At 42.6% G+C, this 16,118-nt stretch overlaps 1 protein-coding gene across 1 annotated transcript in view; it reads left to right on the top strand.

The window, feature by feature from the left end:
• Positions 1 to 16,118, top strand: part of GABBR2 (gamma-aminobutyric acid type B receptor subunit 2) — a 984,392-nt gene that overhangs the window by 962,112 nt on the left and 6,162 nt on the right. Inside the window, 2 exon segments of the mRNA XM_006021507.2 lie at positions 404 to 586; positions 4,414 to 4,543. Of these exon segments, the coding sequence (XP_006021569.1) occupies positions 404 to 586; positions 4,414 to 4,543 (313 nt within the window).

Raw genomic sequence — 16,118 nt, 5'->3', positions numbered from 1 at the left:
CTTTCCCTCTGGGGCCCCTCCATGTTCAGGGTGTTCCTGTAAACCACAGGAGAGAAGACAGTTCGGATAGAATTGTGATTTTTAAGTGGATTGTATTGCTCTGAAGGATGAAAACATAAATGAAGGAAAAAATGAGATAATAAATTACAGCTTAAAATTGGAAAAAATAGCAAAATTAACTTTGCAAGGGAGTTAGAATTCAAGAAATAGTCCATAAAGCCTTACAGAAATTGGCTAACTACTGCGCATGGAATGTACAATGTATTCCTACTTTGCTGAGGACTGTACTTCAAAATCCAGGAGTTGCTCTTTAATTGTATCTCCTATGATTTTGGGGCACAGAATAAATTTACATAAAAATAAAACCCTCTACAGAATTTCTTATAGCTTTCAAACCTTGCAGCTAATCACACTGAGGACAAATCCAGATGCAGCCACGCAGAACAGACGATTCCAGTTCACTCAGAATCAAAAGAAAGAAGACTCAAAAACATCAACATCAGTCACCAGTGTCAATCAGGCCAGCACATCTCGGCTAGAAGGGCTGCAGTCAGAAAACCACCGCTTGAGAATGAAAATCACAGAGGTATGTATATGCTGTTAGAGCAGATACACTATTCTATCCACAGGACAGAATGATTTACCTAACCATAAAGCCACATGGATCTTAAGTGTATTCATCTTTTGAAACACATGATATGCTTAATTTTAGCCTGTGTTCTAAGGTGGTTTTCCTACTGTGTTCTGCAGAACCCTGGGCTTCTGCAGTAGGTCATCTGGGCTTCGGCAAAGAGCTCTGGGGATAGCGGCAGAGTGGGCCAGGAGGCAGTGTTCTGCCAGTGTCGGGGCAGGTCACTTGGCTCCATGTCAGCTCACGGGACAGGAGTTGGAGTTCTGCTACAAAAGAAGTGGCACAAAAGGGTTCAGGTAGTTTGAAAGCTACTGCTCTAAGGAAAGAAATTTGGCTAACAGTTGGCAAAAATTGGAAACCCCAGGAGATGTGTTGTTGCACTGTAACCTCCACGTGACTCCAAAAATATGCAACTAGGCAACAACTGCTGCCTCCATGTGTTGCAGCTGAGTGCACATCTGCCTTGTTTGGCCTCTGGTTTAAGGTACTGTGAAGGCAAGTAGAGGGCGAGTGAAACCCTCCATAATTTGCCACGAAGACAAATCTTCATCCCAAGGTTATATCAAAATTCCATCTGCATTAGAAGATCATCTTTGCAGTCTATTGCCCAAAGTTTGAGGAGGCCATGTTATAGCGAGTGAATTTAGAAAGAACCATTACCTATTACCTGAATAGAAGCAAGTCCTGTTGAAATCATATTGATTCTTGGAAAGAAGTCCAAGAGTGGAAATGTTTTCTGTTCAGACTTTATACAAATACATTTAATTAGATATACAAACCTGATATGAACAATAACAAGTTCCAGTGTGTGAAGGGTTCGAGGCTCATTCTAATAAAGGATGTAGCTATTTCCTAGATTGCCTTTATAGAATTTTTCTATCCAAAAGTTATAAGGAAGAAATATACTGTATTTACCTGATTCTGAGACAAGGGTATTTTTCCCCATTTAACATGGGGTGGGGAGCCCCTTGTCTTAGAACTGAGTGCAAAAGCAATACCAGGGGCAAGTGGCTGCTGTGGCTCAAGCTGTAGCCCCTACATGGGGTCTGGGCCATAGCCAGAGCTGCTGCCTGTCCTGTCCCATCTCTCCAACCCCCTGTGCCTCTGCACCCTGCCATCTCCCCCCTGCAGCCTGTTCTACTCATCTACTCCGCGCCACGGAGCCTCTGCTCCCCTGCCTGTCCCTCTCCCCTCACCCCCCCCCCCTTACCCTTGCTCTGTGCTGGCAGGCTGTATGCACGCTGCAGCCTGGGGCACTGAGTACCATCCCAGCCTGTCCCCATAGCAGTGGTGCACAGCCTACATGGCTGCTATGGGCTGGAATTGGGACTGCACCTGTCAGTGAGGCAGAGGCTGGGGGAAGAGGGAGAGCATAGGCTGAGGGGGAAGGTAGGAGCAAAGTCTGGGGAGAAAGGGGGAGCAGAGGCTGGGGGGAAAGTGAGGAGCAGAAGTCGGGGGGAAGGGGAACCCGAAGCTGCAGGGGAGCAGGATGGTAGGGGGGCAGGCACAAACATAGGGCAAGCTGCTTGACCTCCGTATACTACCTGCCCCCCACCCCCTCCACTGCTTGCCCCCTTGCAGCAGTGGAAAAAATGAATTAAAGACAACCCTCCCATAATTAGATGCTATATATGGAAAATTATAACACATTTATAAATTTTCCATGCATAGAATCTATTTATTGGGGAGGGGGGGGTCATCTTAGATTCAAGTAAATATGGTAAAATTTAATTTGCACTTGAATTCATTATTTCCCCCTGGGAACAGATGTGATCTGGGGGCCAGATGATCCCTGTCACTTGTGCACAATGAACATATCTACACGAGATGTTAACTGCAGAGCTTCACAGTAAACTACTAGCTCCACATCTACACATTCAGCCCTACTAGGCCACAGTAAACTAATAAGCTCTGACACAGGTTAGTACTTGTAAATACAAGGACTATCCTGCTGCAGAGTTTTTAATAGACAGCAATGCACGCGTAGATGACAGGACTGACGGGGCTGGCTAGGACACAAAGCTACTTCAGAATGGGGGCTGCTTGCCAGCTAGCTTCGCACAGGAGCACCCTCATGCCCCAAACAGCCCCTCCACAGCACGTTGAGCTGAGTTGTAGCAGCCCTGGGCTGGCAGGCTGACCCCTCCAGGCCTCCTGTATACGCTGCAGTCCCAGGCGCATATTCAAACGCGGCACCTGGGAGCAATAAACTGTAGCACAATATGTACCAGTGTTTATTGCTTCAAATTAATTGAACATGTAGAAGGCAATCAGGACTCATAGTAGAGTTGATATCTTTTATTAGACAACACCCAGAAGAACTTTTATAATCTTTTCTCCAGTGCCTGACGAAGGGTGTTTGTGCCTACAAGCTTACAATTAAAGAATTTTTTTTGCAAAAATTTTGTTGGCCCCTTAAAAGATATCATCTCTACTACAAGTCCTGATTGCCTTTTCCTCTAGACCAATACATCTATGACCTGGATACCTTGAACATGTAGATGCACCCAAGAGCTCCCTGAGAACCAGGAGTAACTCAATACAGTCCTTGCTCTGGGTCCTATTGAGGTCTATATCTAGTAGGCACAGTCTAGCCCTTTTGGGGAGGCTATTCTTTGCCTCTGTATTATGAACATATCAAAATGGTATTCTTTTCCTTTAATTTCTTCTAGGTATGTCAGTGGTGAGATACCTTTGCTTAGATGCCTGTGTGTGATTCTATTCCACATTGTGCAAGTCCTGAAAATTCATTCATGCATCTGCCTTTGTAGCATACCATCAGCTGACCTGTAAGACTGAGTGAAAAAAAAGCAGCAAGGAGGAGGAAGAGGCATCACCACCTTTTCCATTAACTGTATTTCAGAGACTTGAACAAGGTGGCATAGGACTCCACATAGGTGTTTAATTCCATTTACAGCCCTAATAGGTGTAATGGAATCTAACTCTTGGTGGCTATAACTACTATGTAGATTTTCACAGTTTAAGGTAGAACTTAACCAAGTTGTTGCAGTATAGTAGCTGCTAGTCATTAATGAGATTGTTAGTCATGTCTGCAAGAAGTATTTTGTTCTTTTAAATACTATATTGCTGGAACTGAAACCAGGAGGTGTTTGGTTAGAGGGTGTTGCCCTACTGCTGAGAGTCAGACCAGTTACTGCATTTGGAGTTAGGAAGGAATTTTACCCCACAGTCAAATTGGTACAGACTAGATGGGGGCTTTTGCCTTCCTCTGTAGTGTGGGACATGGTTCTCTTCCTTAGATTTCTAGAGAGTATTTAACAACCTGCAACAGGCTAGGATGCTCTTCATGTCTTTGGGCTATGTGCCTTAGAGTTATGCAACGGGGTTATTGTATGGTTTTAGGAATAGATTAGACAGGCACATGTATGGGATGGTGTGGATAGAGATGTTCCTGCCTTGAGTAGGAGATTGTACTAGGTGGCCTCTGGAGATCCCTCCCAGCCCTATTTTTCTATGATTCTGTGATTTTAAGTTCCTCAAAGAAATTCCATTTATGTGGAAATACTCAGTTCATAGGTGAAATAGAAAATCAAGCTCTTGGGGCCAGATTTTATTGTGCCTGTTACTTTTTGCAAATAGCAGTATTATTGTCTATATAGAGTTCTGTGAGAAGTGCATTTCAGCCTGGCTTTGGTAGGTAGTATAGAAATGCTAATAAAATTCAGTATTGCAAAGCTTGCTGTCTAGTAGTCTAAGCAGTGACTTGAGTTTTTAATGATTCCTACTCTACAGGTCTCTTATATTTTGTATTTGTTTTACAGCTGGATAAAGATTTAGAAGAGGTCACAATGCAGCTTCAGGATACACCTGAGAAGACCACATACATTAAGCAGAACCACTATCAGGATCTTAATGATATCCTCAGTATACGGAACTTTACAGATAGTAAAGGTAAGGAACTGCTAAGTCTCCTGGGGCCAGTTTCTGTTCCAGTTATCAGGCATTTACATGAGCTTGAACACTGAGGGTAATTCTGTTCCCCACTGTATAAGTCGTAAAATCCCATTAATACATCTACTTGTATAACACACCACCATCTGACCCTTAAGACTGAGTCACAAAAAAGCAGCGAAGAGGAGCAGGACCAACTTACCTTTTACATGAACTGTTTTTCAGGGACTTGAGCAGGCTGAAAGAGAATTGCAGTTAGGTGCTTAAATCTACTTACACACCTAATAGGCCCTTGATGGCTTCATCCTGTACTTTGAGCTTTCAGTGTTTTACTATTGCAAATCCTAATCTATATTGTTCTCCCTGCTTAGTTATTTAACTGTATAAACTTTGCCCTATCTTGTATATCCTAAATGCATTTCATATATGGTAAATTAGTATAATATTTTTTAATGTAGCTTTATTTTCAGAATCCAGAATTTTCTGTGTTGCAGTGTGGAAAAGGTGTCATAGAAGGACAATTTAAAAGGCTGTCTTGCTTTCTTTTGAATGTTTTAATTATTAAATAGGTCAGTTTTGAAGATGGGAAGCCTCATTTTCAAACACATTAGTAGGACATCCAAATCTTGTTTTTGAACACTGATATCAAAGCACACAGAATACAAGCATGTAAAAATGCACATGCTGATTTAAACATCTGACTGTAGGACTGGAGGCACTTGTGTATCAAAAATCTTCTCTATGGGCTGGTGATGATGAAAAGGAATTTCCATGACTACCGCAGCAATAATTTTTTGCTTCTACTATGGTTTTTGTATCCCTTCCAAAAGAAATTAAGGCAAAACAATATAGCTGTTATACTGCTGGGAGTTAGTACAAACTTAGTCCCATTTATGGCTCTTGTATTGATCTGCTTTGTGAATTTGGGAAATTAGCATGGCTCCCATATAACTAAGTTTGCCCGTCTCTAAAATGGGACAGCAATACATATCATCCTTGTACATATATAGATGAATATTTGTTATAGTATTAGAAAAACTACTGATAATTGGGATGTCCAGTGAGATATCAAATATTTCTTAAATGTTAAAAAAAACTGGTGGGCATATGTCACTATTTCTGTAACAGACCAGGCAGATTCAAATTAAACAGAAGCTCTGCAATAATAAAGAATTGCTCCCTAGTTGCAGTAGCTCAGATTGCCATTTCCTTTGAAAAGTATCAAGGTTTGGAGCAAAACCCAATCAAAATCATTTGGAGGTCTGTATTTAGCATGGTCCATAGTATAAATTCAGGACTATATGTCTCACTGATGTCACAAGGCAGTTTGCACAGAAATTCAAGAAAGAACATGAAAAATGCCACATCCCCAGGAGGACTTAAATGCTGAAGTCCAAAATATAGAGCTACAAAATCCCCATCCATTTGCCAGCACACACTAGAGTATCTAAATTCCCTAAGCACCTAAGTTTCTATAAGTAATGTCCCCTACACTTCTCACCAGGGTTTAAATCCCTGTTGGGTAAGGAAAGGAGCACCACCTCTTCCTCTTCTTTGCTGTGTTCTAGGTGTAAGAGAACTATATGTCTTGGGCACCAGACTGCAGGAGAAGGGACATGGCTGTGAAATCTGAATGGAGTGAGACCCAAGGTGGGGTCACATGTTCAATTTAACACTAAGTGCAGTTAAAATGCAAGCAGACACATGTTCAAACAGTTTAGCATGTGCTAAGTACCCTAGTGGCATTGCAAAGTTGTTCTCTTTCAGGCAAGGGTTATCTGACTTTAATACATCACAACATTCCAATGATTTATAGCTGTTTCAAGTGGATGTCTGACGAGACCCCATTCTTCAGCCCAGAGATAGGTACTTAAGTCCCTGAAAAGGGTGGAGCTAAGGGTATATCTCTCTTTTGGGCTGCTATTTCTTAGGGTTGTGCAAAGCTTTGGGTGCTGATTCGATTCGGAGGAGATTCCGCCTGATTCGGCAGCCGAATCTCCGAATCCGTATCGAATCAGGAGACCAATAAAAAGGTCCAAATCAATTTGAAGCTCTCCAAATCAATTCAGAAAAGTTTTGGAGAGCATCAGAGATTCGGGCAGTCCTCACTCGCCGCCACAGGGAGCTGAACGCAGACTCCATGCTGGTAAGTAGGGGGTGGACAAGAGCTGGAGGAGGGGGGAGGGGACCATAGGGGGACCCCCACCAGGCCTCATCCCCTGCCTGCTCCCGGCTTCTGGGGCCTTGTAGCAGAGCCCCCCCTTGCAGCACAGGGCAGTGGGATGCAGCAGGGATTGCCCTTCCCCCCCCCACCTGGTAGCAGCTGGTAAGTGCAGGGCATTTTTTTTTCTTTTTAAGAACCAGGAGCTGGGGCTGGGCAGGGCAGCCATGGAGGGGGCTGGGAGAGTGGGCAGGGGATGGGAGCTTATGGCAGAGCCCCCCACATAGCATGGGACAGCAGGGTGCAGTGGGGATCGCCCCCCCTGCCTGGCATCAGCCGGTGAGTGGGGACTTTTTTTTTTTTTAAGTCTGGATATTGGGGCTGGGAGAGCAGGCAGGGGTTGGGGGCTCATGTCAGATCCCCCCACACAGCACAGGGCAGTGGGGGGCAGCAGGGATCACTCCCCTGCCTGGCAACAGCTGGTGAGTGCTGGGCTTTTCTTTTAAAAAGCCAGGGACTGGGGCCAGGCAGGCAGCCATTGATGAGGCTGGGAGAGCAGACAGAGGATGGGGCCTGTTTGATTTGGAGATTCGGCCAATTCAGCAGCGGCTGAACCTCCAAATCAGATTCGGCCAAATAGATTTGGGACAGTGATTCAAATCACTGGATCGAATCACTGTCCCCCGAATCAGCTGAATCCAAATCCCAAGCAAGTACTAGATGCTTCACACAGACCTGCTATTCCTGCTTCTCTTGCCACCCTCCTTTTCCTCTTTCTTTCCACCTTCCCAGTTTCCCCTCTGTATTCACTTCATTGACTTCATTGACTCTAACCCTAGTTGCTAATCCATGTGGTTAAGTTATATATGCTGCTCCAATCAAATGAATAAGGTACAAGAGACTTTGTACCTCTGAACCACAATTTCTTCTCTTTGTAAGCTCAGAGAAATTATTCTAACTCTAGTTTTCTTCTGCCATGAGGTTTAAACATTTCCTTTCCCCTATGCATCTGTTGTCATTTGGGCCAGATGTAGCCTGGGGTATGTTTGATGCCTCTGACACAATGTCCTACATGCAAGTCTGACTTTATTCCCAATATTTTATAAAAATAATTGCTTCTGTTTTCAAGTTCTCTACTTGCATTCATTTTACTTGCTGACTATATGCTGAAAGGACTTAAGTTTTAAACATCAGACTCTGTTATGCACCATGCATATAATACGGACATGCTCCATTTTCATGTCTTTGTCCTTAGCCTAAATCATTTCACGCTTTTCTGCAATGAAATGCAGTTTTCCAATCTATTCAAGTAAAAGCAAAGTAAAAGCAGTGCACTGTTCCTTTCTGGTGTGGTGTTTTCTTCATATATATAGAAAGAATATATATTATATACACACACACACAAAATCCCTCTCAACAGTGAATTTGGTGTTAAGTTACTGGTCACTTCTCTTTGTTGTAATCTTCCCCTCCCAAAAACCCTTCTTGTATCACAGATGGTTCTTTGTTTGAAATTAGTAAATTGATTGGCCAGGATAAAAGCCAGCCAAAACCCATTTTCTGTTCCCAAACCATTTTAAAGTTTAGATAATGAAAAACCCTCAAAAACTCTTTGTCACTAAAGTTGTGGGACTCAGTATCTGTGAGCATTTTGCAGCTGAGACACAGGTATGTCTCAGTGGAAAGTTTTCTTATTCTGGTGAGTAGTGTAGTTGAGGCGCATGACCAGGGCAGCAGCCCCCAAGCACCACCTTTGCCCTTGGAGCTGGGAGTATGCAAAAATAGCCACTGGTGTAGCAGTGATTGGCTGTCCCAGGCACAGAGTTACCCTGCTATACCTCTCTTCTGGGGTGTTCAGAACACCATACTGTGCTATTGCCATGATCTGTTATTACATCAGAGCAGGTAAAGAAGCTTGTGCCCCAAAGAATGAATGTAACTACAGCTGGACCCTCCAGTTTTTTCAGCCGAGGCGAGGAAATAAATATCTGTGAAGTTGTTTTGGGCCCCTAGACCAAGATACTATGAAATGTTGTGGCTCAATATAAAGCTTTTCCTAGCATTAATGGGAGATGGCCACATTTCTCAGCTGTTACCTGCAACTGGAGAGAGCAGTTCTAGGCTGAATTGAAGGTATTGACCATTCCTGTGCCTTAATTCGTGCCATAGGGATTCATATTAGGGCTGGAAGGCACCAAAACTTTGCCTAGATCCCATCTTCGATACAGCAATAGTCCGTGCCCACCTGATGTTTGAGAACATGAGGATGCATGCATTTCATTATGTTAAAAGGCCAGTATGGTGCCTACCTTTTGACTAGTAGCCTACCAGGGCTGTTTTGGCAGTCAGGAAGTTGCACTCTCTCAGCCACAGACCAGGGGGCTGCATGCACACGATCCAAGAGGTCCAGCCCCCTCCTCTGCCACACGCACAACATGGGCATTCTGGTTCTCTCCCACTACCGCGCCCCACCTCCAGGAGCAGGGGCAAGAAGCAGGAACCAGGGAGGGAGAGAGAGTGCGGTAACCCCACCTGCATCAAAATCAATGAGGGAAGCGGCACTGGGCAAGGGCCTGCTAACGCCACATGTTAGCCCCAGGGCAGGCAATTATTTTGGGCGGAGGGCCGCTTACTGAGTTTTGGCAAGCCATCAAGGTCTGCATGACAGGCAGCCAAGGGCAGATAAATGTTAATTTGCTAAATTTTTTAGGGGCCCCGCGGGCCAGATAGAGTGGCCTGGAGGTCTGCATCCAGCCCATGGGCCACATTTTGCCCAACCCTGTGTTAGCCCCTTGCAGGCTGCCAGCTGGACAGCCCTGCCTTAGAGGACTCACCCACCACACCACAGATCAGGTATTAGCCTCTCCTTTTTCCTGAGATCTGAGACAGAGAAGACCTCCATCCATTTTTTACAACGATGGTATTAGGGGCTCAGCTCAAAAGAGCACCAGAGTATGAGAAATGCCAGACTTGTGGCATGGTGATTGGAGTGCTGAAAATGCCATGTAGACAATGAAAAAGATGGCCACTTAGATGAACAGGAAGGAACAGAATGCTGTCCTTGGTACTGCAAGAAAAACAGAAAGAAAAGATAACTATATATACATCAAGATAGATAAATATACACAAATATATACATACTTCCATGGGTATATAAAAGATTTGACATGTTTGTTACTTCTAATTACTGTAGGAATGTTGCATTGGCTGGCTTGCCATTTTAAATATGCAGGTATAATCAAACACTTCCATTTGACTTTTAAGTAGATAAATGATTTGTGGATATTGGGAGTTTTGATCGAAATCCAAACTCAAAATATATTCGGCAACAGAATGTCTTGATTTATTTTGAGGCATCCCAGTAAGTTTTTAGAGGAGTTTGTTAGATGAACCAATGAATAACAGCTGCTGTGTGGGCCATACAAAAAATTAGAAAGCCTCCCTCTTCCCTCCACTTTAAGAGGCTTCTGACTTTTCCTAGTTGTGTTAGCAAATTCTCTTTTGCTGACACTATAGTTTGCTCGGGGAAGGTTTGAAATATCCTGTTTTGAGCCAGCAACAGTAAGCTGTACTTATAGTTGCAAATGGGCTCAGAACATACTTTTGTGTATCAGGCCTGCCTGCCTGCTGTCAGCTGTCACCAGTCTCCAGTGTTTTCCAGGGTTACAGTGTTGTTCTTGTACAAGTAGCTCAAAGAAAAATAAACTTCAAAAGCACGCTGCTAGTAAATGCAAGGGTGAAAAAAAGAGACATTCATCTGTGATGGGAGAGAAAAATGTTACCTTAGTAAAGTTACTTTGATAAAGACATCTAGACTGAAACCACAGATTCAAAGGAAAGGCTTTCAGAAAATTAAATGTACAGGGCTTTAAAGGAGTACTCCCTCAAAAAAGAAGTGTATTTTATTGTATATTTGTACGGAGTTTAGCAAGTGAATTCTGATCTGACCGGAACCTTCATGTGTGCACTGCTCGTACACCACACCTCCAAAGTTCCTAATCATAACAGCTGTCAAGTCAGTTTAAAGCTAGATATAGGATGTTCCTTTTCTGCTCTTATTTACACTGATCTATATCTGGATTATATATTTCAGATTATTTTTCTGGACATGGATTTTTTTTCTTTTTTTTTTCAGATTTACAGTTGTGTGAATGAAAGCAGGTTTTGCCTAGATTTTGCTTAATAAATTCTTTTTTTCCCAAGTTTAACATCATTAGCAGCCTTGAGGCAGACCATCAGCTGATACAAAGTGAATTCAGCAGAGCTTGGCTGCTTTATATCAGCGAAGTATGTAATCATTGGAATTATTCTTCCCATTTTAAGGGAGATGGTTTCTTTTTAAAAGGATGTAGTATTTCCAACCTACACATTGTCATCTGCTGCTATTCGGAAACCAGATGTGGAACTGACAAGAAACTACTAAAAAAAACAGAAATCAACTGTTCAAGTTAAATAAATATCATAAATGGGGAAAATTAATGTAGACTCTAAAAATTCCTTAATCTGCAAAAATTTCACATTCCTTTAGTAATTTAGCAAGGTTTTATGAATTTTATGAACCACATGAATTTTAACTTGCCAGTTTCCTTAATGAGGTACTAAACTGACAGTTATTTCATAGGGGAACATAACATATGTGTTCCAGTAGAATAAAACTGATGCTGATATTGGAAGACATGAGGTTAACAGAAATACTTCCAGGAAGCAGTATACCAGCAGGATGATGCTCCTACTTAACCATAGCAATCAAGGAAATCAATAGGACTACAACAGTACAAATCACAATGAGATTTAAACTTAGATATAGAAACGACTTGTGTTTCTGTAAGATTTTTTTACAAGTGTTAAGTGGAGAGGAGCCTTTACACTTATGAGCTTTGTGACTGGAATTTACTTCTACCAGTCACAAGTAAAGGTCCTTCGCCAAAGCTTTCTGGCATTCAGTGACAGTTGGGCACTGTATTTTGTTTTTAATGAACTAATCAATTCTGTTCCATGCAAGGTGCTTGATATCTACTTGTGTTTCTCTCCATGGCTTTGTGAATAGACAACGCTTAAGCATCACTTATTCAGACTTATAAGTAGCTGCATGAGGTCTGAGAGTGCTTTAGAAATTGCCTTCAGCTAATGGAAATTCAATTTTAGAGAGAGGTAGAGCATTCCAATGTAATCTTTTCTGTTAAACTAGGCTTAACATCCTGAAGTAACAAACAGTACCTCAAGGGTGGGTAGAAGGGCAGTTTTAAGTAGTGCAATTAATGAACAAAGGAAAAAGAAGGCAGAAAAAGATGTTCAAGCCAACATTGAGCTGCAGAGGCAATTGGAAACTTGAAAGTTTACAAGTGCAATTACATTATTTCCTTTTCATGTCTTTGTGCACATAAGTTTTGTTTGCAAAGTCTAGCATACAATGAACATTTGAACAATATCTGCTGTATTTGTCCACTTGCTAGTACTGTAATGCTGTTGTTTGTGCTGTATCTATCTGTAGTAGAAAACGGAAAAAATGTCCTCATTATCTCAATCCTGTCCTGTCCTTCTGCTCACAAAATGTCAGATGCTTTAAGCTTCATCTGTAGGCAATGTCACTAACTCTGCTAACTTTATTGTGAGATTCTGTTAGTTGGAGTTTTTCTTACAGACCCCAATCTTGGAAGCATGCAATTAAATAAAAGTCTGAGGTTTTCCACAAGCACAAAAATCCATGTCTAGTTCTCAAAACTGAGGGAGGGTAAAGCTAGAAAACGTGATCTCTGAAATTTAAAACTTACTTGTAAATTCAAGGAGGGAGAGGACTCTTTTAGGACACTAGGTGAGGACAGACCATCCAGGAAAGATAATATGGAGGGTCACTCAGTGGCAGGTGGCATTGTGCGACTACTGGTGCAAAGCCACCCCTCTGATTTTATTTCTTTAAACACTCCCCTGCCTTTTTGGCAGGGATGCTTTACTCCCTTCTTTCCTACAGCACAAGGGAAAAACACAGCAGGGTCAGGGCAGTAATTTCTGGCAAATTATAGCCTCTTCAGTGCAGTCCAGGAAAGAAGGGGCAAGTGGACTTCCAACCTCTCAAAAGACCCCTTCCACTATGGAAAGCATAGGGAGGAGTGGAGAGCTGCATTAAGTCATTAGCCAGCTTTTCAGGTCTCCTTGGGACGAGCTAGGGCAGCCATGAGTCTGAGTGCAGAATGCCACCCACACATCAGGACCAGCAACAGGGACCCAGCTTCAGGAAAGCTGGGGAAGAGGAAGAGAGGAACTGGCCAACCTGTTGCTTCTAGGAGGTTGCAGTCAGGGAGAAAAGGGAGCTGAGGAGGAAAGGGAGCTTGCGGGAGTGGGAGAGGGGGTGGCCAGGAAGCCCTGCAAATCAGTGGATGGGGTAGCAGAGGTTGCCTGTTATCTGGCAAGTGGAGTAGATGATTCCACATTTTCATCAGGAGCAGGTGAAAAATAGTGGGATTTACAATGGAGGCAGAGGGGAGAGTAAAGAATTCATAGACAGGAAGGAAGAGAAGAACCCCAAATATCTTTGGTTGATATCATTTTTTATTTTCCTTTGGAAGATCATTAACAATTTGGTAGGAAAAATAAAAGGAAGGGGAAGCAATATAAGTCTAATAGCTCTCTCCAGTTCTGCCCTTTACTCTGGGCACCACCCAGTACTAGCATGACCACTTGTAATGTCCATTCAGCTGTGAACTAGTCTTCCAAGGGGATAGATGCATTCTACATCATCTGTGCAATTTAAAACTAGACTGGACAACACACTGGATAATAAATACTAGGTCCTAATTGTTGCCTATAGTGGGAAGAAAAAAGATGAATATTGATGTTTTCCATCCTTAATTTCTGTGATTTGCCAAATTTAATTTTGGTCTGTATCATAAAGTCAGCGTGTCACATTGTCAACTTTGATCAACCCTATATCAAACACTGTTTTTAAGTCATCAGAATAAAAAGAGTTCTTGTCTAATTGTCTCTGCTTGAAGGCACCAAAAGGCTTTTTATTGAAATGACAAGCACAAAAAGAGGTGTACAAAAAACAAAAGTTGAACCCACATGGCAGTAGCTGCCACAACAGCAAACGTCAGTTCCCCATTTGAGGACAGATCTTATTACTTCCTCATCAGTGTCACCTCTGACTCTGTACTCTCCTGCTTCTTTGCTCACATCTAGGCCAACACCAAAACCTGCAGGGTTTGTTTTCCTTTATAACATCCCTAAATTTATCCACCACCCTCTTCCTCTATAACTAAAATTCACATTTTGTAGTCATTTCTTGTCTCAATTAAAGCAACCTCCTCTTTTCTAACCACCCACTTTCTCCTGGAGTTCCCTCTCTATCTGTCCAGTATGTTGCACTGAAAATCTTTTCTCCAGCCCTTTTGGGCCATAGCAGGCTTATATCCATATCTTCACATATGAAAATCATCTACATATTGGGTGTGTCTATATGTGACACTATGTCACCATAGCAATGCACTAGAGCAACATGGCATCCATGGGTGTCTACGTGGGACCAACAGCTACTTTGCCATAGCTGCACACTCCCCTGTTATAGTGTACCGCTAAGGTGAAGTTGCTGCTAAAAATAACCATGTGCCACACATAAGGTGCAATACAGATAGTTACTGTGCCATGCTTTAGTACTTCCAAAAGGAAGTACTAAAGCATGGCGCAGTAACAACGTTGCAAGGGCAACATGTAGATGTGCCCATTGTCTGTGCCCTTCCATTACCTGAACAGGCTTGCATTCTTTCAAGATTAATCTGAACTCTGATTTTCCAGAATTTATGATGCCAGTTTCTGAGATAATCCCAATACTACTGAAACGTTGCAGCTCAGGTGCTGATAGGTTCTTAAGCTTCAGTTCCATCTTAATGTAGGTTTTTGTCCATAAATTTCATAAGGGGTATGCTTTGTTTTAATTATTACATTTTTCATATATGAGCAGGAAACAAAACCAAAAAAGACATTGCTATTGGTCATACTGCTAATAGTTTTAATATATATATTAATAACTTTCCTTTTTTAATTTTAGCTTTTAGGGTCAGATTCAATGGTATGTTGTGGCTATTTACTGCGCTCTGGAGTAGCACAAAACACCATCTGTTGGACAAGATAGACTTAGGGCATCTTTGCATCACTGGTGCAGCATAAAGCAGCCAGAGTTAACACCCCAGCTCTGATGTCTTCCTGCCATCCACATTTCTCTGTCAAATTCCTGACCCCTAATTTCCCACAAAAACATACACACCTCCAACTTCTCCTCCATCCTCTTCACTCTTTCTTCCACATTTCCCTGACAGGGTAAAGATACCTGCATCCCAGTTTCTCCATACACCCTTCCTAGTCAATAGTTCATGTCCAACAGGTAGTTTTTAAAGAACAATTTTTAGAACTAAGAGTAATTTTCTGTCATAATATTTCATGACTGAAATTTCTCCTTCAGCAGAGGCTGCCACATCAAATCTTTTCCTTCTCAAGAACTGATCAAGAGTCATCCCTTTTTGAAAATCATCTTGTTTGCAGTAGAGCTCAGGTTGCAAGCAGCCCTCAGTTAAAAGGGCCTGCTCAAGATCACTGGCATCTCCCATTATTCTCTGTGGGACTGAGACAATGAACTGCTGTTAGCCTTGATGGCTCTTTTCTTCTGAGTAAGCCAAAGGGAATGAAGTTAAGCCCAGGAAGAGATTTTATCCAGCCCTCTAAACACACAAGTTTATGTATCCTGCCTTAAATTTTGCCTGAAAATTTGCCACCCTGTGGCAAATGTATAAATGCTGCCTCCAATCTGCCTTAGGGCCAAGCTTTGTTAATTCAGTCCACTATTAGTGAAAGATTGCTAACTCCTGCAATAGGGGTTGCTTGGTCTTCCATCATCCCGCAGTGCCACACTCATCTCCCCACCCGCCTTGGGGAGAAGGAGGGGCACATGGGCAGAGAGTGGGGCAGATAGCCAAGAAGTGCTGTCACAAACCTCTTGGCCATGGACCCCCACAAACTTTGAGTTTCTTCTTACTGTGCTGGCATCTGGCCTAAAGAACAGACTAAGGTTGCCCTGGGATAACTCCTTACTCCAACAAGCTTCAGCTTCCTTGCCCTTATACCAGACGTTGCAGCTGCAGATGGCCTCCCTGTTGGGTTGTGAAAGACATTTCAGATGCAGTGCCCCTTTCTGTAGAAAGGGCTAGTATCATTCCCCCAGAGATCACTCTCTTCCACAGGCAATCAGTAAGGAAACAAAACAACAAAGAATTTAATACCTAGAAGAAAAGGATTGTACGAGCAAAACTGACCACAAGTCTGAGAAGAGAAAAAAAAAACAAGTAAAGTTTCTTACCCTCTCATCTGACTAAACCCTTGCCCTCTTGAGAGTCCTGACAGTGTTTCCAGAACTCAGCCTTCCTGCTT

This window comes from Alligator sinensis, unplaced genomic scaffold (genome assembly GCF_000455745.1).
Source record: "Alligator sinensis unplaced genomic scaffold, ASM45574v1 scaffold386_1, whole genome shotgun sequence".
NCBI classification, from domain to species: Eukaryota; Metazoa; Chordata; order Crocodylia; family Alligatoridae; genus Alligator; species Alligator sinensis.
This window is presented reverse-complemented; position numbering and strand designations above follow the sequence as displayed.